The sequence below is a fragment of the Salvelinus sp. IW2-2015 genome, linkage group LG6.1 (assembly GCF_002910315.2).
Source record: "Salvelinus sp. IW2-2015 linkage group LG6.1, ASM291031v2, whole genome shotgun sequence".
Lineage (NCBI taxonomy): Eukaryota > Metazoa > Chordata > Actinopteri > Salmoniformes > Salmonidae > Salvelinus > Salvelinus sp. IW2-2015.
Window position 1 is genome coordinate 12,133,019 of NC_036845.1, and position 27,796 is coordinate 12,160,814.

General features: G+C 44.6%; 1 protein-coding gene across 3 annotated transcripts in view; it reads right to left on the reverse strand.

Moving 5' to 3' along the window:
* Window positions 1–2,966: 2,966 nt before the first annotated feature.
* Window positions 2,967–27,796, reverse strand: part of sema6cb (semaphorin 6Cb) — a 122,415-nt gene continuing 97,585 nt past the window's right edge. For 2 of the 3 annotated variants that reach the window (XM_023989093.2, XM_023989092.2), the window contains 8 exons: window positions 27,543–27,698; window positions 26,539–26,712; window positions 26,054–26,191; window positions 23,717–23,794; window positions 20,967–21,025; window positions 20,533–20,583; window positions 17,889–18,053; window positions 2,967–6,786 (listed from right to left, as the gene is read on the reverse strand). In XM_023989093.2, the coding sequence (XP_023844861.1) occupies window positions 5,420–6,786; window positions 17,889–18,053; window positions 20,533–20,583; window positions 20,967–21,025; window positions 23,717–23,794; window positions 26,054–26,191; window positions 26,539–26,712; window positions 27,543–27,698 (2,188 nt within the window). In that variant the 3' untranslated portion in view covers window positions 2,967–5,419. The remainder of the gene's footprint in view (window positions 6,787–17,888; window positions 18,054–20,532; window positions 20,584–20,966; window positions 21,026–23,716; window positions 23,795–26,053; window positions 26,192–26,538; window positions 26,713–27,542; window positions 27,699–27,796) is intronic. The other variant, XM_023989094.2, reaches the window with a different exon arrangement.

A 27,796-nucleotide genomic window follows, 5' to 3' on the forward strand; every position in this document is an offset into this window, starting at 1 on the left:
GCTGCTGGCAGACCCCTTAGTCAAACAGCTCCCATCCGGCCCCCCTTCACAGGAGAAGCCTGAAACAGCGTTCTAAAGACGGTTGCATCTAGTGGAAGCCTTAGGAAGTGCAACATAACCCATATTCCACTGTGAATTTGATAGGGGCTGAGTTCAAAAACTACAAACCTCAGATTTCCCACTTCCTGTTTGGATTTTTTCTCCGGTTTTTGCCTGCCATATGAGTTCTGTTATACTCACAGACATCATTCAAACAGTTTTAGAAACTTCAGAGTGTTCTCTATCCAATAATAATAATACTATGCCTATATTAGCATCTGGGACTGAGTAGGAGGCAGTTCACTCTGGGCACGCTATTCATCCAAAAGTGAAAATGCTGCCCCCTGTCCCAAAGAAGTTAACAGTTACATACTTTTATCTGTCTTTATCATTGCTATGACATGCTTGAATAATATAGGACTAGAATAAAATGCAGATGGCTTTCTTTCACTTCAAGAATTAATGGTGAATAAATAACTGCTATAGCCTACCACCATCGCAATCTCTTAGTTTCTTTCTATAGGCTGCTGTATTTAACATTCAGCAAACGAGAGCTTGCATTCTTCTTCGAATAGTCTAGTAGTATAAGAAATGCAAAAAAAGTATAAAAATAAATCCATCAAGCTATTCTAGTCTAGCTTTTCCTGGGACTCCAAGAACTAAGGAGTGTTTAAGGATAGAGGCCAGCAGAGCACAGGTGTGTATTGAGCAAGAGGCTATAAATGAGAAACTTATACATAATCCATCACTCATTCATTAGCTAAAACTGAATTTATTACCTGAAAAAGGTAGGCTAGGACAACTATTAATCTAACTATATACAGTGCCTTCGGAAAGTATTCAGACTGCTTGACTTTTTCCACATTTGTTAACATCCCTGTTAGTGAGCATTTCTCCTTTGCCAAGATAATCCATCCAACTGACAGGTATGGCATATCAAGAAGCTGATTAAACAGCATGATTATTACACAGGTACACCTTATGMTGGGGACAATAAAAGGCCACTCTAAAATGTGCAGTTTTGTCACACAACACAATGCCACAGATGCCTCAAGTTGAGGGAGCATGAAAATGGCATGCTGACTGTAGGAATGTCCACCAGAGCTGTTGCCAGATAATTGAATGTTCATTTCTCCACCRTAAGCCACCTCCAACGTTGTTTTAGTGAATTTGTCAGTACGTCCAACCGGCATCACAACCACAAACCATGTGTATGGTGTCGTGTTGCCGAGGGGTTTGCTGATGTCAACGTCGTGAACAGAGTGCCCCATGGTGGTGGTGGGGTTGTTGTATGGGCAGGCATAAGCTACGGACAACGAACACAATTGCAATTTATCRCTGGCAATTTGAATGCACAGAGATACCGTAACGAGATCCTGAGGCCCATTGTCGTGCCATTCATCCGCCGCAATCACCTCATGTTTCAGAATGATAATGCACAGCCCCATGTCTCAGGGATCTGTACACAATTCCTGGAAGCTGAAAATGTCCCAGTTCTTCCATGGCCTGCATACTCTCCAGACATGTCACCCGTTGAGCATGTTTGGGATGCTGTGGAGCGACGGGTATGACAGCATGTTCCAGTTCCAGACAATATCCAGCAACTTCGCAATAGCCATTGAAGAGGAGTGGGACAACATTCCACCGGCCACAATCAACAGCCTGATCAACTCTATACGAAGGAGATTTTCTGATCCACGCCCATCCTTTCTTTTTTTCTTTTTTTTAAAGCTACATGTATCTTTCTTCCCCCCCCCCCTTTTTTCTCCCCAAATTCGTGGTATCCAATTGGTAGTAGTTACAGTCTTGTCTCATCGCTGCAACTCCCGTACAGACTCGGGAGAGGCGAAGGTCGAGAGCCATGCGTCCTCCGAAACACAACCCAACCTAGCCGCACTGCTTCTTGACACAACGCACATCCAACCCGGAAGCCAGCCGCACCAATGTGTCGGAGGAAACACCGTACACCTGGCAACCTCATCAGCGTGCACTGCGCCCGGCCCGCCACAAGAGTCGCTAGTGCGCGATGAGACAAGGATATCCCTGCCGGCTAAACCCTCCCTAACCCAGATGACGCTGGGCCAATTGTGAGGTACATGTATCTTCGACCTATAGATGCATATCTGTATTCCCAGTCATGTGAAATCCATAGATTAGGGGGTAATTCATTTATTTCAATAGGCTGATTTACTTGAATGTCTTGGAACTCATTAAAATCTTTGAAATTGTTGCATGTTGCGTTTATATTTTTGTTAAGCATATATAAATCTTGAACAGGATGATCTATTTGGGATGCAATTTGAATGAAATTGATGGAGAGTGGGGAAACAGAGTGCTCAAGTATACACTGATTTAAAGCAATTATATTAGAGTGATAGGCTGCTTAAAAACTCTGCATCTTCAAATATATAAAAAAGTATTGTTACAATTAAAAAGGGAACCCCGAAAGATGGAGATGTGTAAATTAGACGTGCATTCAGTCCTTATATTATCCTACTGTGGCAGAGGCTATGCTGCAGCAAATGTAGACCTACCTGTCACAAGACAAATAAGTTACCATGCTAAGATAATGCATTGTGGACTGCGCTCCATAGCCTACTGAGATGCGCTCTGTCCCAACCCTTAGCGTTGATGATTGATCATGCAGATAACAGAGAGAAGGCCGGTGAGAAGCCAGATTTAGCCAGATATAATTTAACAGTTCAATTTCACATCATGCTGTTGATAGAAATTCTTTATTACAATTTACTGGTTTCTCGCAGTGATTTATCCCGGGGAAAAGGGAGTGGGTTTGGGCGGGAAGTCTCGGTAAACCTGTTCCCGCTATTCAACCCTACTCTTGACAATGGTTTATAAAGTTAAATATTTTTGCAATAAAACATGTAACTTCTATGTGAGAATAATGTCACACACATCAAAGTCAGTGACACACTTGCAATGTATTATCATTTATTTCTATTATAAGAGACATACAATGGTATTCTGTGAAACCAAATTCAGAAGCGCCCAAAGAATGAAAACATTATGAATCAACGAGAGCCCCCCCAAGAGAATGTATTTACACTCTGTGCAATAGCTATTAAAAGTAAAATAGACCATTCCCTTTCCCATACAATCTCAATGCAAACTCAAATAAACTTCACTTCAACTCACCAATAAGTACTGTAGCTGCCCTTTTCCTGTTATGAGATATGGTCACATTCAAATCAAATACTGGTTTCATGTGTAATGGGAGTGATCCATAATGTCTGTGAGGATTCTACTTACGCGTGTGTTGCATCCAAACTAGTTTGCCTAAAACGCAAGAATGTAGCCATCTATAACTAATGTTGTAGTTCAGGCTCATGTATCTATCGGTCAGTCCCAAGGTGAATTCAAGTGTGAAGGGTAAACTTGGGGTCAGACCAGCTTCAGGAATCTAGGGCATAAATACTATTTTCAGATACAGTAAGTGTTTTTTTTCTCTCTCAAATAATTGACCATGAATCCAGCAACCCATGAAGAAGCCCAGAAAGTGCAACAACAGAGTTCCAGAAGGAGTGGTATTTCTGAGGCCGATCTGACTGCTTTCCCTCTCTCTCCCTGAGGAGAACGCCCGGCAGACGCTTCCGATCCCTTCCGGTCTATGCTCATCGGATCAGGGAGTCCATTCCATTTCTACCTAAAACAATTTCAACATCTTCTGATCAGACAAAAAAACACTAAATCCCACCCTTCGGATCTTTTCCGCTACCTGTGGTGTACCTGTGGTGTACCTGTGGTGTACCTGTGGTGTACCTGTGGTGTACCTGTGGTGTTGAGGTTGAGACCAAGTGATATGTAGGGAGTATCAGAGAGCCTGAAAAATCTTAACATCTTAGGGACTGATGTCCCCCTTTTAATCTATTGAGTAGCCTGCTATGCTACAAACAATCAAAAGGTAAAGTTAGCAATCAGAGAAAAAGCTAACCCAGTGAAAACACATGAAAAGGAGGCAAACAAAAAAGATGCAGCCTCAAGCTGTGGTAGTCGCTATGCCAGTGCTGGCAGGCTCACAGTTCAGGGATATCAAAAACCCTAGTTAGAAATACAAATCTACAATAGATATGACACATTCCGACGACCATAAAAAAAAGAAAAATCTAACACCTATTATATAGCATCTTGGCGCCTTGCATTTACCCCTACCCCATACCACATACTATATTAAATAAGGCACACATTTACACATACAATTAACATTTGGCTAGTATTATTCCTTTATTTACAACCAATAGCCACAAAGTTAATAATTATAATAACTGCAGTCTGTACCATGTTAAGAGTGTTTTTTGGGGGCGGATGATCTGATCTTGATCCTGATTCTTTGGGGGTTGAGTGTCTGGTCCTCTTTGGGTATGATACATGATAATTATATTAGAATTCATGAGGACCAACTAAGCACCAATGTGATAAAAACATTCTTTAGGAATTGTAGTAGGCCCTACTTTCATAGACCCGCTGTATTAATACCTTTCATCTGTTTCTCAGGCCTTGGCAGGATAGTAAGGTATCCATTTTCCAAAAAAGAGAAACACCTAGCATAGTTGCTTTGAGTAGTTTCCTTTGCTTGTCAGTATCCACCAGCTTGGCTCTCTTTTTGAATGTGAGTAGCAAAAATCACCATGAACGTGTTAATATGGTAAATGATTACTTATTCCCCTWGTCCACATACTAACCATGCTGAAACAGGGGCAGGCAGGGCCTTGCCTCATTTCGAGAACTTATATTTGAGATGCCAAACACCAACCAGTAATGTATTTCAACATAATGGGTTCAGTTTCAAAGTAAGGCAAAAAAGACAGAGCTACCTTTAAAGGAGTTTTGTTGATGTCGCTCCACAGGATACATATACTGCATATGTATATGTATACATATACGGTGTAGATATAAAACACACATATATATACACACACATGCATATATAGAAACACGTTAGGGGGATCAGGACTTTTTATCAACACTACATAAGAAAAAGGTAAGCAAAAGCAAGTTTCATAGGCATCGCAAGAAGCTCTAGATTCAATCTTAAGCTGTCCGATGTTTGATGGCAAACCCTTCCATAACTAAGTTGCATGGTAAATCCACACTGAGGACATTGGCAGCATAATATAAGGGGGACGCGTTTCACCAACCCCAGTCCCTCACCTTCTATAAGCAAGTAGCTGAGCAATACCAATATGGTACAAAGATATTCATTGGACAAAAAGGGGGAAATAACAAGTTTGTTTAAGGTTTGTCGACAGCAAGAATGGCTGCCACATAATCCAGGGCTTCTCATAAAGGTCTTTCACTTTTCACCCATTGAGAGGAGAGGACGAGGCACAGTCACTCTTGTCCTGTTCTTCTCTCCTCTTCCTCCTCAGTAGTTGAAGTTTCCCTGTTGGTTGACGGGAGAGGATGCAGGGATGAAGAGGGGTTTGGGAGGGACGTCGGGTTTGAGGGAGGTGGTCCGGCGGACTATGGCCCCCCGGTGGAGGTATCCTCCGGTATCCTCCTGTTGATCTCCGTTGTAGCTCTGCTGGCGTGTCAGGTACCCGTTGGGGATGAGCGGGTAGTGGATCTCGCAGGCGCTGCCGGTGGAGTTCATTCGAGCCAGCATAGGGGGCGGTTGGTGCTGGTGGCCGTTACGCTGGCTGAAGCTTTGCTGTCGGTGGACCATCCCTCCACCACCCCCTCCGTTGGCAATCTTAGTGGCAGCGGTAATCAGTGAGTGTCTCTGGGAAGAGTGTCTCCGCTCCAGGGTGGACTGGTGGTGAGGGGGCATGTCCGGAGGTACGTCCATGCGGCGGGTCAGGCTGTCTCGGGGCAGGGTGGATGAGCTGTAGTAAGGCGCCGACTCGGTCTCTGGGATGTGCGGCTGGACACGGTTGGCAAAGGCTAGTTGACCCCCATGGCACCCGCCGCTGGCTGACAGGCCGGATGAGGTCATGACCTGGGCGTTCTTGCTGGCGTTGGCCTCGTGGATGTGTTTGAGCAGCTCATCCAGCGACGTGACCTCCATCACCTTCTGTGGGTAGCAGGGGTAAGGCTGCTGGACCAACATGCGCTCGGTATTGTGGATCTTGCGTTCCTCCAGGTGCTGAGGTCCACCGACCAAGGCATGCCCATTGGCCAGAGCTTGCCCATTGGAGAAACTATGAGAGTAGGGGTAGATCTGCTGGTGGAGCTGGCCTGAGCTGGGCCTGGAGCCTTGTCCCATGTTGTGGGACTTGGGCTCTTTGGCATTGTTGCAGTTCTGGTTCTTCTCCCACTGGTTCTTGAAAGCCTTCATGTTCTTGATGGGCAGTTCAGGGGTGGAGTCTGGGGTGGGCAGACCCGAGAGCTCCGAAGAGTGGTGTAGGTGATGGGGGTGGACCTGGTCTCCCATGGACATCCCTGGGTGGTGACCACCGTTCCGTCTGGGTGCTCCTTGAYGATGCTCCTTCCCGTTCTGGAAGAAGGAGTTGTAGAGCTTGGGCGAGGACACCTCCATCTTATCCTCCTTGTTCTGGCWKTCCAGCAGGCCATTGAGCTTGGCCAGGCTGCGWAGGGACAGGGCGTGAGGRATGGGGGCCTCYGGGTCCTTGGCCAGCCTCTTRGTCTTGTKGCCGGTGTGGTTGCAGTAGCAGGAGACCAGAAAGCCTGAGAGGAAGGCTCCAAGGACAAAGGCCACCAGCACACAGGCAATCAGCAGGGTGTAGTGGACACTGTGGTTGGTCTTCTCCATCTCGGGAGGCCGTCGGACACCTTCACAGAAAAAGAGAGCGAGAACAAAATGGTCTTTAGTGTAATGAAACCAGAGACCTAGAAGAGACTATAATTTCTATAAGGTCAAGCAGGCAGCAGCTGGAAAAGACAGGTTGTGTTTACAGAAGCTCTACTATGTGGGAAGCAGCATTGCAAAGGTGTTGTAACTAGCCTCTTGGCTTGCCCCCCTCTCTGTTAATGAATCAATAAAGTATTTCTTGCCAAAACCTCAGCTTTCGTCGCCAACTGCAAAGAGTGGCAGAGGGCAAGAGCTCCCCAGTCACTGAGAAATCAACTCCAAAATTAGTTTGGGTTTTAAATATTGATGGGTGCACTGGCAGGAGTCTGATGTCATTCACACAGGCTGTGCTTTCAAATGCATGGATCAGGGTGAGTGCACCTGCGATGAACTTGACAAAAATAACCAACTCGACCAACCAGCTCATAGAATACGTCACTCTTTAATTGAACGAGAGTCTGACTGATTAAAATGGTTGTCTGGGAAAACATCTGAACTGCCGCAACTAAGCGCCTCAAAATCTCAAGGTTATCTCAACACTATGAAAACGCCCTTGGATGGTGTGACCCTGTCACTATATTTGCCTCATGTCATCTGAGATTCAACAGGAGGAGTGATACTAGCCACCTTTCTCGCAATCAGAGCTCATTTACAAAGGCTGCTGCCATCTGTGGTGTCAGGCCCTTCTCCAACCTTAATGATAGTCTCTGTGAAATTGGGGAGGGGGAGGGGATGGGATCTGCTCCTGGGGAGGGGATTTGGGCCGCCCAGGAGCAGAAATGCAGGTGTTCCAAACAGGCTAATTTCATCCCGTAATGAGAGCTCAGGTTAGGCAGTAATGGGCAATGATAGTGCCAGCTTTAGACGTAATGGTGGTGATGGGATGTTGAAGATGATGATGAGGAGGAGGATTTAAGTGATTGGGCCTAAGAGAGACTTGTCGAGGGTTTTTCTCTTTCGATGAAATTACAAAGAGCTGCCACATGCTTCAGCTTTAACAGAGTGAGGGCACTTGATTAGAAGGGAATTTCACTGAGGGAATTTACAATTAGGCGTTTAGTGGAATCAAACATCTCGTACAACAATTTCAATGACAGCAGTGTCTTACACTTCATAATTTCTTTAAATAGGTTTTGTTCAAATAGGTTGCCAATACATTATTCTGTCTGAATAAGGAAAACATTGCTGGGCCGAAAACTGGAGTCTGTGAGGGTAAATGCAGGCAGCATACCAATACCATTTGAAAGAAAGATATTCATTAATTTATAAGGGAAAGGGAGATGTGAATAATAACTCGCATGAATCTACAGTACACGCAGAACACAGAACGGAATGTCCTTGGATACATATTTTTTTAAATGCTCTTAGGTCAAGTGTGTGTGTTTGTCTTTAGGTATTTATGTGGAGAACAGGTATGCAGTACACACACACAGTATGTCTTTAGGTATATACTGTATGTGGAGAACAGGTATTCAGTGCACAGGCTGAATACCTGAGTAACATAGGCTGAAGAAATGAGTAACAAAGCTCCACTGCAGCTTCAAGCACAAACTCATCATGAATCTATAAAAGTAACAAAAGCACAACAGGGAAAACCTCGATGTGTCAATAGAGGAGCACAGGCATCAGCCTTGAAGCTCCTGGCACTTTGCTAGTAACTCTAAAGGGTACTTGTCACCATTACCGTTTTTCTTTGACAGCCTCTTAATACAAACAGAGAGAAGATGTGGCAGAATTAGCATCAAACAAGACTTCGTTCTTTGGTCTTGAAGTAACTGCCAACACGAGTGTCTCTTTGCCTGGCGTTGATGGAAAGTTATATGTAGGTCACAAAGTTACAGGAAAAGTGTCTGCTCCCTGTCGCTCTCCCAGCGCTATCAGGAAGTAAAGGCTTTTAGAGCACTGCAAAGCTCTCTATCATTATCAATTGGGCCATTTGCTCTACATCAGTAAGTAGAATACTGGGTGCCATTCCCCTATAGAGAGATGCAATATACTGTACTATCACATTCTCCTGGTGATAATGTTAAATTCACAGAATATGTTTGACGTTCTGCTATGAAATCGCAAGTTCTATCCATTCAAGTGCTATATCCATTGTATTTCTATGGCGTAAAAAAAATTAAATGTTCACCTTTATTTAACCAGGTAGGCTAGTTGAGAACAAGTTCTCATTTACAACTGCGACCTGGCCAAGAATAAAGCAAAGCAATTCGACACATACAACAACACAGAGTTACACATGGAATAAACAAACATACAGTCAATAATACAGTAGAAAAAGTCTATATACAGTATGTGCAAATGAGGTAAGGGAGGTAAGGCAATAAAATGGCCATGGTGGCGAAGTGATTACAATATACCAATTAAACACTGGAGTGATTGATGTGCAGAAGATGAATGTGCAAGTAGAGATATTGGGGTGCAAAGGAGCAAGATAAATAAATAAATACAGTATGGGGATGAGGTAGTTGGATGGGCTATTTACAGATGGGCTATGTACAGGTGCAGTGATCTGTGAGCTGCTCTGACAGCTGGTGCTTAAAGCTAGTGAGGGAGATATGAGTCTCCAGTTTCAGTGATTTTTGCAGTTCGTTCCAGTCATTGGCAGCAGAGAACTGGAAGGAAAGGCAGCCAAAGGAGGAATTGGCTTTGGGGGTGACTAGTGAGATATACCTGCTGGAGCGCATGCTACGGGTGAGTGCTGCTATGGTGACCAGTGAGCTGAGATAAGGCAGGGCTTTACCTAGCAAGGACTTATAGATGACCTGGAGCCAGTGGGTTTGGCGACGAGTATGAAGCTTGGGCCAGCCAACGAGAGTGTACAGGTTGCAATGGTGGGTAGTATATGGGGCTTTGGTGACAAAACGGATGGCACTGTGATAGACTGCATCCAATTTGGCATGGCGGTGCTTCATTTATCCTATCTGTCCTAGGCCAGTGTGTCAGAGTGAGCCGAGGCAGTATGGTTTTTTTATGAATAATACAGGTCAGGATGCCCATGTCTCTGTGTGGATTCCCCCAACCTCCCTGTGGCTCCCAGCTCTCAGTTCTGTGACTCATCTGGGCCCCCTGACCAGGACCCTATGACTATTGAAGGGTTCCACATGGCCGAGGAGCTATGAGTCAAGAGCCACAGTGGGGAAATGCACAGCGGAGGTACACAGATCTCCAACCCCACGCACAACCTGTCACAACACGTTTGGGGCTGGGGTGGATGACTCAATCGGGCCGTATGCGTGACATATGGTGGCATGGTCACAGTGAAATTAATACCCACTGAATCATGGCATGTGGGAGACTGGTGTGCTGCTAGATGGCACACAGGAGGCATAGCATGCAGGCAAACAGTATAATGCATTGCCTCAATACAGTGTTGAAAGAAAATTCCTTTAAAAAGGGTCAAATGAATCATTTTATGACCCAATATTGTATGACACCTCTGATAAAGAGGTGAGACAAAAAGGTTTGAGAGCTTTGCTTTAATGTAACATGTGACCATTAATTGGAGTTGCCTGCACCTGTGTAGTGGTAGAGGTTGCATACATTTTTTTTGTAAAATATAGGTGTGTTATATAAAGATATGTGGTGCCGCAGGATAATTGAAGCTACTCAAAGCAACAATAACAACCTCCTCTCAATGGTTTATATAATGTTAATAACTGAGTGTTTTTCCATGTTTGTTTTTCTCGGTTGTCAGACTTTATCTTTAGCCAAAGTGTGGGTTCAGCATGATCTCTGTTGAACAGAGGCCTACTATACGTGTAATGCGTGAAGAACAGGAACACACACACACATTAGGAACTCTCAGGTCTTCTAAAAGGTAAACACACATATGGTTGAGAATGGACAGGAGGGAAGGAGGAGAGAAATGGTGACAGAAAGGGAGAGGGGGGGACAGCTGGAAACATTCATGCTCGAGAGAACGAGAGACAGAGAGAGAGAGAGAGATACAGTAGGGAGAGAAAATATAACTTCAGTAAGAAACTGCCAGGCAACGGAAAAGAGAGAGAGCGAGCAAGAGAACTAGAGAAAATAAAATGAAATAGAATGTGGCAGAAAGCTGGGGACAAAAAGTGACAGAAATAGAGTGTGAGAAAGAATGTGCAGGGAACAGATTGTAAGGGGGAGGCTGGGAGAAGATGATGGAGAGAGAGATGTGTCAAAGTGAGTGACAGATTGTCAGCCTGGTGGGTTTTGAAGCCTCGCTCTCAGAAGCAGCTGTGTTTTGGTACGTAGAAGGCCCCCGCTTGACGCTCTCATAGCGCTGCATGAGAGAAACACTGAGCGATTATATCCATAATGGTAAAAATAGACAAGGCTGTGCATTATGTAACCAAGCTAAAGCTATACGCAACCTGGAGTCTGTTCTGCGTGTCACTAATTGGGGATGGGTTGCGCCAGGAGCCAAAGTTGAGAACGTGTCGATTCTGGAGTGTGAAGTGCTATTTCAGCAGGTGATTAAATGGCTCCAAAACAAACAAAAACAAAAGAAGTGAAACACAAACAAGGAAAGCAGAGGTTTTCACCTGTGACTCACGTCTAACCCTTCTCTGAGATGATTAAAACCGATAGTTATATAAAATCATCCTCATTTAGCTCCAACTGAACTACTACAGTACATACCTAAGAAGTGTTTCAGAGTCAAGCTGTGTTTTTATTCTACAGCATGTGCACCATAGAATCAGCTAGCCATCTGCAGTGTTGATGGCCAAATGGATGGTCTTGAGAATCAGGGATTTTGGATAAGCTGGACATCAACCGATTATTGAACTGGGATACTACAGTGTTTATGGTAATCCTGATTGCTGATGCCTAACTATGGTGTGGAATATAGACAGCTTGACTTGGGGACAATTCCAATGTTGTTTTCAGAGTGAACTACCCCTTTAAAGATTACTGACACAATGGAAAAGTTCACTGCTCAAGATCACACGTACAGTGCCTTCAGAAAGTATTGATACCGCTGGAATTATTCCACATTTTTTGTGTTATAGCCTGAAGGAAAAAGGAAAACCGCACACTGCTCGATAGTATCACTGATCTTTAATAAGTTTACGTATCGGCCTCACGGCCTTCGTCAGAGCTCTGCGGTTTCCTTTTTCCTTCATCTTGTTCAACTGTTACCATGCACCTGCAAAGAAGATTGCTCAGATGTGTGAGTGCCTTTTGAATGTTGTGTTATAGCCTGAATTCAAAATGGATCAAACGTATTATTTTTCTTATCCATCTACACACAATACCCAATAATGACAAAGTGGAAACATGTTTTTAGAAGTGTGCAAAATGTATTGAAAATGAAAAACAGAAATATCTAATTTATTTAATATTCACACCCCTGAGTCAATACTTTGTAGAAGTACCTTTGGCAGCGATTACAGATGTGAGTCTTTCTGGGTAAGTCTCTAAGAGCTTTCCACACCTGGATTGTGCAACATTTGCCCATAATTMTTTTCATAATTCTTCAAGCACTGTCAAATTCGTTGCTAGACAACAATTTTCAGGTCTTGCCATAGATTTTCAAGTAGATTTAAGTCAAAACAGTAGCGTGGCCACTCAGGAATATTCACTGTCTTCTTGGTAAGCAACTCCAGTGTAGATTTGGCCTTATGTTTTAGGTTATTGTCCTGCTGAAAGGTTAATTAATCTCCCAGTGTCTGGTGGAAAGCAAACTGAACCAGGTTTCCTCTAGAATTTTGCCTTGCTTAGCTCCATTCCGTTTCATTTTTATCCTGAAAAACTCCCCAATCCTTAAAGATTAAAATCTTTAAAATGTATGAATTTGTAAACATTTCGAAAAACATAATTCCACTTTGACAGAACCAAAAATCTMAATTTAATCCATTTGAAAAATCAAGCTGTAACACAACAAAATGTTGAAAAAGTCAAGGRGTGTGAATACTTTCTGAAGGCACTGTAGCTAAGCACTGGAAACGACTCCTGAGTTCTATATCTGCGTCAAGTAAAGACGTTCCAAAATAGCCTAATTAGTTTCTGTTTCTCTAYAGCTGAGGGGAGAATGTAATAGTTCCATTAAAGGGTACTTCATTCCATAGTGCCGCAATGAGTCAAAATGGCCCCAGGCTTCGCAGGCAACCATTAACCCCAACTAATGCCAGAGATGTATTTTCTGCCATGGAAAACACAACAACAAATCATCGGCTGCAACACTCCAAGCACTGAGAGTGTTTTCAAAATTAGACACGAACAGGAGTCTGCTAACTAAAATTCGGAGTACTTTGACAGTTCAAATAGCTGATGCTTGGGTAATGATGAACAGAGTTAACGCTCTGTGTTCGTGTGTGTGGTGTGTGAGTGTGTGCGAGAGGGGGTCTGGGTGATCGTGTGAATGAATTCAATCATGTATTCTCATTATTAAGAATATGCATAATATTACACACCAGTGCCCAACCAATTGGATGCAGCTTGATTTATGCACACACRAGGTAATATGATACGCTGTAATGTAACTGGTTCACTYCAATTGAAAAATAGTGCTAATGAACATGGCATTTTATTAGAAGTGTGCTGATGCATGTAGAGCATCAAGAGGTTTCACTGAGGAGACTTGTGTTGAAAACTGGTAAAAATAATATACTGTTCCAAACTTAGACTATCCTCTTTTTTTGTGGTACTTTTACCMATTTTTCGTGATATCCAATTGGTAGTTACAGTCTTGTCCCATCACTGCAACTCCCGTACGGACTCGGAAGAGGCAAAGGTCTAGAGCCATGCGTCCTACAAAACAAGCCGCAATGCTTCTTGACACACTGCTCGCTTAACCCGGAAGCCAGCCTCACCACTGCGTCGGAGGAAACACCGTCCAACTGGAGACCAGTTGCAGGCGCCTGGCCCACCACAAGGAGTCGCTAGAACGCGATGGGCCAAGGAAATCCCAGCTGGCCAAACCCTCCCCTAACCCGGACGACGCTGGGCCAATTGTGCGCCGCCTCATRGGTCTCCCGGTCACGGCCGGCTGTGACACAGCCTGGGATCGAACCCGGGGCTGTAGTGATGCTTCAAGCACTGCAGTGCAGTGCCTTAGACGCTACGCCACTCGGGAGGCCAATATATGCTCTTTTTTAAACAATAGCCTGAATAGAAATCTAAATGCCTCCGGTGCTGCAGCATGCGCTCATTCGTTGTCATGCTCTGTTGTGGTATAAAAAAACATTCTGCTGGTCTCTGCTCATGTTCGTAGAATTGCATAGAAATGCATTATAAAAGGCAATGTTTTTCGCAGACCGCAAATAAGAGGATAGATTCATGTAGTGCTTTTATTATAATGAATAACTTTTCACCCCCCTTATCCGTGGTGGTTTGCAAATCCACAACCTTCTGGCTACTTTGCATTGTGAGGCTTACGAAATGAAGAACAGTTTTTAAAACTGCATACAGTATCTAAGGCTCTCGTCTGTCCTTGGAGTGAGGGTAAACGCTAGGCATGTTTTTTGATATCCACATTATATTTTAATTATTATTTGGGGTATTGCGGAGGGTCACTTGTTTTTTTTYYCTCTCCAAGCATTCAGAGAGGGTCGGATAAAAATATATTTTACTGAAGGGAAGGCCATCCATTTTCTCCAGGTATCCCTCATTACAAATAACGTATAATACCTTAGAACCTGGCAAGTAGAGACCAAATTGCCATAATATCTCAGTACAGTACATCACTCAACACTGACTTTGAAAACCAAGATATTATCTGTCAAAACATGAGCGGTAATACAGTTCAAAGACACATTTTCCATTTCAAACAGCTTTGGAACAGACATAGTTCATGTACTGATAGCCTCATCATCCACCATCAAATCAAGCATGGCACCATATGCATTGTGGGACACATTTTACATGCAGWTGCATCTGGAATAAAATAAAGAGAAGAAAGAGGGCATTCACCATTCAGCACCTGGTAAAGCTACTGTATTCCAGAGCCATAACTCCCTAAACAAACAAATTAACTGTCTGAATAGAAAAGCAGCTCTGGAAGAACCATAGCTTTACCAAACAGTGGCCTGAAACCCACGCCTAAAGCCACAAAGAAACAACTGCTTGTAGGCAACAAAAACACACAAAGCACAGTTTCAGTCATAGGCTTTGAAACTGGGTAGAGAGGTCATATGGGGAAAAGGGGAAGAGAAGGCGAGGAGGATTCAACAAAGGAGGCAGATAAGGGTTAGTCCAACTGAAAAACAAGCAGGTTAATAGAGAACTATTCCCCAGGGGTCAGGGGTCGAGGAGACAGAAAGGGGTAAGGGGTCGGGTTTAGGAGTCAGGACAACTGCGTGTGTGGATCTGTACACTGTGGGCCCAAACRTCACTCACRCTGTGGGACACTCAACATTCTGATGTTGACTAACACTCTGGTCTCCATGGTGTCATCATGATAATAAAAATGTCATGGTGACACTAAGCACTCTGAACCTGAGGGTGACAGTAAACATATAGGAAGTTTCCCAGACACAGTTTAAGCCTAGTGCTGGATTTAAAAGCATGCCCAATGGAGAATCACCATCAGCTTTTTTTGTCCAGGACTAGGGTTCATCTGTGAATGGGGAACCAGCCCCTAATGTTGACAGACAGGCAAGAACATGTTGTGAACAACTTCAGTATAGTGCATGTTTTGAGGTGTTCATTTTGCTGCGTATGGAAAGATGTAGTATTGTGCATGTACTGTATATGACCCATGGGGAGCTGTACAGTACGTGTTTTCATAGTCAAACCTGATGTCAATCATAGCCGTCATAAAGAGCGAGTAATTCGGGCAGAGGAATGAAAGGAAACAGTGATCTAGGTAAAGTGACCTTTATTTAGTGTCATTACCACATGACTAAGTAGTGATGCTAAATTGCCTGTGACAGCAGGGACTGAGGCACTTTAGTGARGTGGGCAACATTTTCCTGGTTATGATGAATAGCTTAATGTACACACCCAGCTTGAGGAGGATGCTGCATAGGATTGTTGATATGCCTAAATTATCCATGTTTTTTGAGTTTATAACGCACAACTTAAAATKAATTTAGCGACATAGGATGACTGATGATGTCGTAATCAAGAAGAGAGGTGATATGAGAGTTGAGTTGTATTTATGGCTAGACGGGAAGTCTATCTTCCTCGATCCACTGAGATATAAATAAGAGTAAGGAACTGGCACCGTCCCACCAGGACACCGACCCCTCTTCAGCAGCAAAGAGAAGTTCAGCCTGAGTTCATTCTCTGCTCTTCTCCTAGTGCTTCAGATGAGTTTCAAGCCCTGCACTGTTCTTGCCTCTATTATCGAGTTGTCTCCTGTACTTGTCGGCTAAATTAGCTGCTAGCAAGTTTTTTCCCGCCGTACAAACAGGTGAAATTTGAATATGGGACGACCCGAGAAAGGTCTGTTTAAAATAAGCTAAGCAGGAATAACACTGGGGAAAACAAACAATAGTGAGGTCTAAAAGCTGGGTCTAAATAATGTGTGTATGTGAAACGTGTAGGTTGAAGCATTCTGACACTATAGGGAGGTAGGCGTTCCCCTTGAGGTAAAATCATAGGGCTCCGAACCGCAGCTAAATGATTGCTGGAAATGTTCATCAACAGCGAGGTCTCACAAAGGGGTGCTTGTACTTGTATTTTGGTCAGTCATAGTCTTTATATAATCATTGCTTCTATCCGTAGCTGGATGAATCATGTCACCTTGTATTTGCGTCTGTGTAAGCCTTACATAAAATAAAAACAAAGCTGTTGGGCTGAGCTTCAGAATTGCTATTACTGTAGATTGCGGTAAATAGTTTGCTTATTGTGCCAAAGATGTTTCAAACCTGCTTCAAGGCTAGCCTTAAACTTACATCAGAGCTAACTAGACTCTTCTCAAATTAACCTCAGTTTACAGAAGTACATATATGAGTTGTGTTGGTGCTGAGCTAGAACAAAAGCTGCACCCATGGCTGCTCCAGGACCAGAGTTTCTTGACCCTATTCTACCTATACTGATCTCATGAAGTTTCCACGATGTTCCTTAACTGAAACCAATAGCATCATATAATTTAAATTTATAATATACATAAAAATAAAATAATTAATACACACACTAGTGGTCACACAACACAGACAGCACACACCACACACACACACACACAACACAACACACACACACACACACACACACACACACACACACACACACAACACCACACACACACACACACACACACACACACACACACACACACACGTCCTATAGCTAGTACAGTGTGTGGGTGCATCAGAGAGAGAGAGGCCTTCCTTGGAACTGCCAAGCTGTTACTTCCAGAACAGTTCCTCTCTCGCCTTATCAGCCAGGTCCCCGTGCTTTTGATTGAACCGGCAGCCAGGCGACACTAGCCCATGCTGAAATAGATTGCGTTGCCCAAGTTTCTATTACGGTTTCCCCTTGTACGCTCGCCAGCTGCTGGTTATTTATTTGTTACAGGCTTTTCTCATTTGAGCCTGAGTGGCTCATCATTGCAGCCGGAGACTCTGTTGGCCTGAATTGGAACCCATCACTAGCAAGGATTTATGGACTCCTGACAAGGCGCCAGAGGAGCGCAGCAAGGAGAGCCTGGGCTAAAGGAAATAGCATCAACGAACAGTCTTCCCATCCTGCTGAATATTAGGAGCTCCGGTTGGTTTCCTATTGGGAGTAATCTGGGAATGACATTCAGGAAGCAGCGCACTAGACAGCGTGAGAAGAGAAGACGTGCTTGGTCGTGTGATTGTTAAARTGTGTCCCGMTGGAGAGCGGAGAGTAAGCTACCCTAGTAGATGGACTAAATAAGAGATGAGACGAGACATGCAGGAGTCATTTTGTTAGGACATTGTTTGGAAGAGTTAATTGAAGGGTTAATTGGATCCAATGCAGTATCTATTTAAGTGATTAAGCCTCTYTAACTCATGGTTGCTTCATTAAGTGAGTGGATATATGGTTAAATGTTTAGTGTCCTACACACAGAGATTAGAGTGTTAGTGCTCATCTTGGTTAGTAGTGTGCAGTGAAGCTTCAGGGCCCATCAATGCAATCCAGTGCAGGTCAAAGTTCAGCAGACACAGACACCCCACCCCCTTACCCTCCATCTCCACACTGATTGGTTCCGAGTCAGGTGACCCCTGGTCCCCAACTGGGACTGGAGGACCGCCATCAGGACCTGTACCTCTTTCAGAGTCACCTGCCACCTTAGGGAATGGGGCCACCTGATTGGTTGTGCTGGCRGTTGTTGTGGGTGTGGTCTTCCCTGTTGTTGTGCAGGTGGGGGAGGGGTAACAAAGTGACCCGTTAGTGAAATGGAAATGCAGCACACAAAAACACCTAAATATAATGTTGTTTTATGACAAGGGAAGGATTCTTTGTACCTTGGAGAACAATATATGTAAATCCAGCATGAAAAAAAGATTACTGTCATAATTACTGTTAAGCTGATGATGACAATGAGGACATTAACATAAAGAGCGCTTTGAAGAGAATTCAACTGAATCCATGACTGCAATAAATAAAGTAGGTAGCCTATACATTACACGTAAAGCACTCCTCCATAGGTGCAACATGATTCAGTGCTTTAGAACCAACGTTTTTCCCACTGTTTAATGCCCTTAATAGATAAAACATTCAGGCGTTGCAGAAATTACGAGACATTGGAGAAAAACACTCAGGGCCAATATGGTCATGATTTGGCTGCAGTGCCGGCCTTAAGATTTCCAAACCTGCTACCTTTGTTACTGAACCAGTGAGGAATCTCTTGCACCTGGCACTGCAGCACATTCTACACAGCAAAACCCTGTTGTTGTGGACGCTACCAGCTGGTGCATGAATGACTCTTCCAGCACATACAAACTTTGATATACAGTTACCTTTCACGTCCGATTTGCTTTACTAAGTAGTTTGACAGATGAGTTGAAATAGATACCAGTAGCTGAGGTAATGGTAGGTAATGACTTACAGCAATTCTCGGTTCTCTGCTTCACTAAACTGTTTTACAGCTAGTTACCGTCTAACCTACATAGGGAATGGTCTATGGAAAAGGTGACAATGTTTATGGAAAATGTGACAATGGCAACATATCCAATTAGGATCTGTACTGGTACTGTGGGGTTATGTGGTGTCTGAGTCTGTGGATCCAATACGGGTYTGTATTGTGAGAGACCTGGCAGAAGAAAGCACTGTCATCATCACAACAMCCATCATGAGTGTCTTCCTAATTCTCTGACACTGGATGTCCTTGAGGCCTTGTGTGCAGCACGCCGCTATTGACGTGGACGTTTCGCTAATAAGCCGGCCATAATGTTAGCATACTGGAGGGTGCCAGCCCAGATTGAAAGCGAAAGGCCYGCTCTCGATGCCAGTTGATAGTTTTCACTCTGAATAAGGTGCCCTGTCAGAGCACCATCTGCAYCAGGCAAATTAAAACAGCACACCGGGGGAGTTCAGCCTTGGCATGCCAGACAACAGCTCCAGGGCTGCATTATTAGTTCAATTTATCAACATTGTGTGTGTACATTGCTTTCTCCTTTACAGAGAGAAAAGAAAGGAGAAAAGCACAATATGCAATGGGGAATGATTTGATTGTCCACACTGCTGGGTGTTTGTCTCTCGCTGCTTTCTCTATGGGATGGGATTGTTCCATTCTGGGGAATAGTAGAGAGGAGGACTTAGGAACCAATGCACACCAGCGACAATGGCATTGTTCAACATTATGGGGTGTTCTATTGTGGGGAAACCTTGATCTTCAGTTTGGACCCATCAAAGGCTTTTGTCATTCTGCAAGTCTGAGTCTGAAGTCTGGCAGTGTGTGAAGTACTTCAAACAGAGTACAGAGGCATGGATGGAGTAATCGCCTGGCGGAATTAGCCAGTGGGGTTGCTCATCTAGTCCCACTGCCCACTGAGCGGCACTACTTCCTCCAGCAGAGAGGATACGGAGAACAAAGGCATTGTGGGAATGTGGAGGTCTGAGGCTAAGTATTGCTTGTGTTCTGAAGTAGATAGAGAGGCTGGACTGGACCCTGGATGGATGGTATTGTTGAGATATAATGGCCAGCAACTCTCACTAAGATGGTCTCAATGATGTGTTTATCACTTCTAGGGAAAAGCAGCCACCATCAGTACCCATGGGTACTAGTTAACTAACTAGCCGGCTAACTCAGCTAACCGAAAACCACTGAGCTACGTCAATAAGAGCAGTAAACAATTCTGCTCTCTAACAAAAAAAACAATCATTAAGTCATGGCCCAGGGATGTCACTATCATAATTCAAAGATAATTCCACAGTAATTGTTTATTAATGCTACGTTAGACTACATCTCAGCTGAGAGCTAGCAATGTGCTTCCTGCCAGCCGCTGAGCTCTGTAGCCACCCTACTCTATGGGAGGCAGTGGGGAGTAATGGAGCGTTACAGGGATGATGATTCTTCTTGATAAAGGGAAGTGGGCAGCTTGGCCACTGGCGCTGCTAGCCTGTCAAACATCCATGTTGGTGCTGCTGCCGCGACTAGCTTTGGACAATAGCTCCAATGTTGAAGATAGCTGTTTGTGTGAGAGAGGTGGTGTTSCTGTTCTACGCAACAAACTCTCCTGAACTGCTCATGTTGCATAACAAGTCCAAAAAATGGGAATAAGAGATGTTGCTTATCAGGCTTTGCTAGCGTTAGCCTGTTCGCTAACAACCTCAGACAGTTTGGACAAGCTTTAAAAATAGAGGATAAAGAAATGTCAACTGACCATATGCTGAATCAGCAAGAGTGCTTTGCTTGCGTGTGGTCGCCAGGACGTCTAGAGAAGAAAAGGGAAAGCAACAGACATATTGACAGAACAGTACATTGTGTAAGTCTGAGTAGTGGTTAAATACTCAAACTGTGCTTAGTTAAATGTATAATTGACTGCTTGTTTAACGTGCCCATCTGCAAAGGAAAATTGAGAGCAAAATTCCCACCGGGGTACTCTTCAGCTAGGAAATGACAGGCTACTTAAACTTCTACTGACTTGCTGATGCATTTCATTGTACTATCACTCCCCAAGTATGGCAATCACTTTTTCTGTATCATTTTGGACAATTAAATGCACTTGATAAGCGTCGCTTGTTATGAAAGAGCTTTTATGATGGCTCTGTGCATCTAGTGGAGAGCCATTAAGAACAGATGATTGGTCCACCTTACCGTGGCAGCTGTCTGGGTAGTGAGGGTAGCCGTTCTCCACATCCTGCTCAAATCCGCCCCTGAGGAAAAACAAAAACAGAAGAGGACAAAACGGCCTGTCAGCGTGTATGTGTCATTCCTCTTTCACCATTTAAACACAACCCCCGCTTTCATTAATTGGGTACATTGTCAAGCTTTCCAAAATGGTTCTGTTGAAGACAAAGACTTAAATAAATGGTGCTGCAAAAGAAAACCATTTCATTGTTTTTGTCTCTGCAAGGTCACAGGCTGACTGTTTTGTTAATGTCCAAATTCTAATGGATGTGTCGAGGTGCTATCACCGAGCACGAATAATGTTTCACCACCAGTTGCATCCATGGTTCCACTTTTTCTCTTATACTCTAGTATTTATTTACATTTGGTTGTGCTCCAGTGCATTAGACACTTCATCTTTCTTCTATGAATCAAAGGCGTGTACACATTCAGAAATCATACATTCCCCCTGGTGAGTAATGTGATTGCGTTGATGCAGTGGAGTGACTGGCCCCTTAGTCAAGCAGAACATAACATCAATGACACTGAATCTTCTACGACGCAGTATCGACTGTGCAGGCAATCAAAGAAAAGAACAGATGTAAATACTCAWGAACATTCACACATATGCAAACACACGCGCTCACACACGCACGCACGGGCAATCAAACACACATCTACACAAAAACAGACATTCCAGGCGCGGCCAAAAACAAATTACATCTAAATGAGAAGCAGGGCTAGATGAGTGAATACAGACMCAGTGAGCAAATCAAGAGTGAAAAAATACAACAGGGAATTCAGAGGGGAGAAATAATAAACTCTAAGAAATAATAACTTCACTTATCTTTCCATGCTCAGCAGTGGGCCCACTGACAGCCGATAGCATTAGTTGTATTACCACACCAGAGTGGGTTTGCTTGTGAGTGAATAGGTCGGCGGGGGGGATTTTGCGTGATTGTGTGTCCGTGTGTGCGGACCACAACTAGTAACCAGTATTACCGTATGCCTCCATTCCCTTTCTGTTTGTTTTATTAATGTATTTATTTATTCTGAGAGAGTTTGAAGAAGAAAGAGACACGGAGAGAGTCCTAGACTGGCCTCTTTGGCACGCCGTCCCCAAGCGCTGACAGTGAGGGGAGAGAGACAGGAAACCATGGAAACAATTCACCTCTGGCTCAACCCCCCCCCCCCCCCCCCCCAGCCCCAAAGCAGCCGGCAGAATTTATGCCACCTCTGGAGCGAGAGAGTAAGGGAGGAGAGAGTAAAGGGGGATGTGTCCCCTGTTGCTCTCCGGTCCAGCCCCATTACAGCCTTTATGAGCTGTTGCATCTGTTCTGGAGGCATGGCCATGCTCGGGTTCTGACTATTTCACACCATATCACTCTCTCGCTCTGACGTGGACAGAGCAGGCACAGCGTAATAGCTCTACTGACTGCATGTATAATATTTGCCAATCTCTTCGGTTCCACTCCATTGGCTTGCWGCATGGCACTGTCCCGCTGGTTAAAAATGTGATAAATCAAGCCTCAGTCCAATTCTGATTACCTGCCCAGCACGTACACACCGCCGCATGCACGCGTACACACACACACACACACACCTTTGGAATATTCCATTAACCTCTGGCTGTGAAGCTATGTCAAATAAAACCCATGGGTGGCCAATCACAGGATATGCAATGAGTCGACCCCCAGCAGAATAATCCATTTGAAGCAGTCCATATGACTATTAGGATAGTGGCAGCTGCCTCTGCTGTGATGTCTGTCCACCCATCCACACAAAGTTTACAGCCCATGTTTGCAGAGGCGAATACCTACAGCAAGTGATTTAAGGCCACACTGAAAATCAGAGGAATAGTGACAGCCCAGTCCCTGAGTGTCAGGAGGCAACATAGGAGGTGAAATAGTGTGTTCTACTGCCTCTCCTCCTCTACCTCTCTCCTTCCCTCCCTCCGTTCAGAAGACAGTGAGGTACACACGACATGATTGAAATCCACCCAGCTGAGCATTACTTTCGATTCCATGCTACAGTGCAGAAAGAGAAAGACAGTGGGTCAGGAGGGAGTCTCAGACAGAGGAATTGATTGGCTTTTTGTTTGCACACACACACCCTGCTTGGCGCTGACGCTGAGCCAGTCGATAGCTCTAAGTGTCAAATGGCTTCCTTCCAGTTCATCAGAATGGATCAGTAAATTACATTGAGGTCATTTTGATCGATGCCTTTCAGTCCCACCCCAAGTGACGCACGACCCCTCCAAGCGGGTTTCTGRGGTTTCATTTCCGAGTGATTGCAGACGTGATGTATGTCCGCCACTTAGAAATAAACAAGATGGATGCTCGTCCTATATGTGAAATGGAGCCGACAGACCAATGTTTTTACTAGAATTTCGAGGCCGTATTCATCACGTTGACAATCTGGGCAAGTCAAACTCCAGATTAGGTATYGATTATTGAAAGCATACAAGGATGTGGTTTGCAGAGTACTAGGAAGTTACTGCTACTTCATTCCTTTACTGTATGTTTCATGCAAGGTCATGTCTATGGCCATTTGATGTTGATAAATTGTCAGTAACATTACATTTTTCTGATCGAAGACTCAACACTAATATTTGACACATAGTACTCAACAAAACAAGGAGTAGGGGCTAGGGATGCGTTTAGTACTTGGCCTCTTAACCTGCTGTCATATAATTGGCTGCGTGGTGGGGTGGTCCTTACGCAACATCTGTGACTCACCTGAATCCGGGCACCACCGTAACACAGCTCCCAGTCCTCTGCCACACGCAGTAAGGGTCCCTCGAGGACAGACAGCTCCTGTGAGACAGACAGACAGTCAGAGTTCGGTGTGTGAACACTATCAAAAAGTAAGAGACCAAATACATATTTTAATGAAGACTCTTTCGTGAGGCATGACCTGAAGTGACATGTGATATCTATTCACCTATCAACACCCCCATATTCTGGGAGTGTCTCATTAACATCACAGGCCACAGTCACACCAGACGAAGTAAAACAGASCAGGCCAGGGTGTCATTTTACCACACAGAAAAAAACCTACCATTTCAATTTGCATTTCAAAAAACCTGCCATTTCAATTTACAAGCTAGGCTCACTGCAGAGTGAGCCTAGCTTGTAACTCTCCTATCTAGGAGCTCAGAAAGAGGCAAAGATGAATATGAGAGATGGTCAATGTAGTGTGACTGGCTGTCGGTCTGTGAGGCTGCAGACAGCAGTGTTTGGTGAGAGCCCCCTGGGTGTCTGGTAGCCAGAGGCAGTCTTGGACAGGGACTCAGTGACACAGCCCAACTAACAGGCCAGTATGTAGAAGAGATGTAGGGAGCCAGAGAGGAGGACAGAGTTCGGTCAGTCATGCTCAACATGGTTTACAACACAGAGGGCCGTGTAGAGAGGGAGAGTGGAGGAGTCTCCACCAGACCGSCATTGACAACATGTCAGAGTTAAAAGGTAATGACCCCTATCTGTAGGGGAGACTTGAAGCATTCCTGCTGGCTCCTTTTCTCTGTGCCTGTCAGGACATGATGAAGACACAGGTGTTCCTCTCACCTATGGACCACTAGAGCTGTGTATATCTATAGCTCTGTATGGAACCACTCATTAGAAACTGTCTGTCTGGAAGAAAGGTCCACCATGTCTCTCCTCTCTCTGTGRTGTAAATGCATGATGTCACCTCCCTACCTGTGGCTTGTCCTGTTTTGCTGACTTACTGTTCTTTACTGAGAATATCACCCCTGGTCTGTGGGGTTACAGCTGACCTATTCTGGGGGTTCTCATTAACCTTGCACTGAGGGAAAACAGTTGCAAATGTGACAACTTTTTGTAACTTCTGTGCTTTAATAACTAAAAAAGGGGGGAAATGAAAATGTTATGAACATTTTGTGTGGGTCAGAGGGTCGAGACTTTCACACAACTGTTGATATCTCTTTGCCATCTTTTTCACRAAATCTCTTTTCTCTATATATTTAATTCAATGTGTTTCTGCTGTCTGAATCATATCCATTGCTGAAACCTAATAGAAACAGCAGCTGCAGCGAGAGATAGAAAAACGGTTTTGCTTTGTGCCAAGATAGAGGCTACAGTAAGGTGGAGAGACAGACCAAACCAGCCAAACCTAATTTGGAGGCAGACAGATGGGGAGGGTGTGGAGAGGAGGATATGGGCCTGACACCTGACCCCTGCAAAGCATCATGGGGCTTAAGGGGCCCCTAATCCCTGGTTGAGGTGCGCTGGGCTGTTTCGGCGTGATCCAGCGATGGAGGGGCTTTAAGCCCTCTAGTGAGACAGGTCCTATCCTTCTCCTCGTCGTCGCGTTGAAACCCTGGACATGGGTTGGCCTGCCGCCAATCAGCTGGTTCCAATTTGTGCGTAAATGCTGTTGAGCACTTCTCTAAGGCTCACAATGAGGGTTTAGCATGCTACGTGGGATACGCGTCCCTGTTCAAATTTAATACAAATGTTTTTCTTGGGGGGTTGGGTAGAGGCGGGGGGAACATTCCTCCACAACCCCAAAATAGGACACAAGATGGTCGAGTATACTAGCTCGGCAAAAACATCCCTGACAAAATAAATCCACTCCAGCAGTTTGCTCTGACTGCAAGGAAGCCCTTTTCACTGCCCTCATAACAACGTCAGCTTCTAAACTCTTGGTGATTCATAATTTGAATATAGTCTGTTGCATACAGCATATTTACAATTTGACATAAACGATAGCAGCAACATTTTTATTTATTTAACCTTTATTTAACCAGGTAGGCCAGTAGAGAACAAGTTCTCATTTACAACTGCRACCTGGCCAAKATAAAGCAAAGCAGTGCGACAAAAACAACACAGATTTACACATGGTATTAACAAACGTACAGTYAATAACACAATAGAAACATGATTGATTGTAAGTCACACATGTGTAACTTCACATCACCATAGCAGCACTGGGGGAAGGAAGCCTCTATAGCGGCAAACGCATGAAAACCAGAATTCCACAGCAATATTAACATACACTTGGCAACTGCTAACAGTGCAGTACTAGCTCTATATAATGGACCGGGTATCACTCACTTCTTGCAGGAGCCGTAGTCGTTGCAGCGGCTCAGAGGTACTCGGACCACACAGCTGGAGAAGGCCACAAACAGAGCGTGATGTTCCCTGTCCAGCTCCAATCCCAGAACCCGTCTGTCCTCTCCGCGGACATTACATCTAGGAAAGGGGAAACGACAAACACGTCTCATTATTTCCTAAATTTATGCTGATGGATGGCGACAACTACAGCACCCTGGGAGACTGTATGCAAATGAGAGTGGAGTTGAAAAGCTGTTCAGGACACGTACTAACAGCACCACAACACATATCACTGTCTTATTACAGTGGACTCTGCTTGGAAGCATCACATACAATAACCATCCTCTTACAGCAGGCAAAAAAATGAGGGACTTCTGTTTGTTGCTGAACCAATAAAAGTGAACGTTATGAGAAGAGTGCACTATATTATAAAACGGATCGTTTGCATCATGTAGATGTAAAAGAACGGAGAAAGGGAGGCTGACTTGGTGGGGTTGTAGACATCGATGTCCTCCAGTAGCTGTGTGCTGAAGGAGGCGTTGAGCTGGGTGCTGGCCAGGATCTTCAGTACCCTGCCGTCCTCGCTCCCCAGGAACAGCACCGTGTGGTTCTTATAGGGCCCAGCAGACGTATCCACTGCTAGCTGGGTCAACTTGAACCTGGGTGGACACAACAACAGGGTTGTGGTTCAGGGTTAACATGATGATACCTCCGAAGAGACAAAGCATCTGCAATTAAAGATGTGAATTATTGTCGGAGTGTGTCCATGCACTGCAAAGTGACAACACTGTGTAAGAATACGCAGGACACTATTGTAAGTAAAAACCATTGTACAGCTGCTCTCAACTTTCCTTCAGTCCCACACAAGTTGACGACATGTTGTTTACTCAGAGCATCACACTGACTGGCACTACGCTAGCTAAATGACTCAACAACGTGAGGTATTCATCGTTAAAGTTCTGTTGTTCAGCTCGTCTCGGGAGAGTTCTGAAGCAGATGTGACGTTTGGAGGCAGATGTGAGACAGACAGCGTGCCCTCCCTCCGCTGTGTGAAGACGCCTGGTTGTCTGTCAGACTGGCTTGGCTTTACCATGTAAGTCACAGCAGGGGCCCGAGCTAGGTGGCTGTCTGACAGCCCTCTGACAGCCACTCTACATTCAGCACCATTACATGGCTGGGCTTCTAACGAGCCACTGGTGCTATTTCCTTTGTTAGTCTGGTAGACCACATCCGGACGGTGTCTTTAATTGATGTGCTTTTCAGCTTTTCACAGACCCCTTCCGGTTGGATCAATAATTTTGGGGAGGCCCTATCCTTTTTGGGTCTATCTTTGATGTGGTGTTATGGAAGGCCTCATCCCGACTGCCTCAAACTTTTATACTTAATGGGCTTTTCATGTTGAGACAAGGGACCAAGTTTTTTAYCCATAAATTTTCCCTTTTACCTATCCATCTTTTCATCCCTCCAGCTACCCTGCTGCTGTAGCTACCTGCTGGTTGTGCGTGTGAAGTAGGGCCGGTGGTTGACGGAGGGAACCGCCTCGTCCATCAGGGGGTGGTTCTTGATGAAGGTCAGGGTGTCGTCGGGGAAGGTCGTGGACGACTTGTAGGCAGCGGCAGAGCCGTCGCTGGCACAGCAGCCTGGTCTGTGAGACAGAGAGGAGGGGCAGAAGTTAGTCAGTGGAGTTTCAAAGTCACTGGGCTAGATTTACTAAGAACTCACGCTGAGGGAATATAATACTGT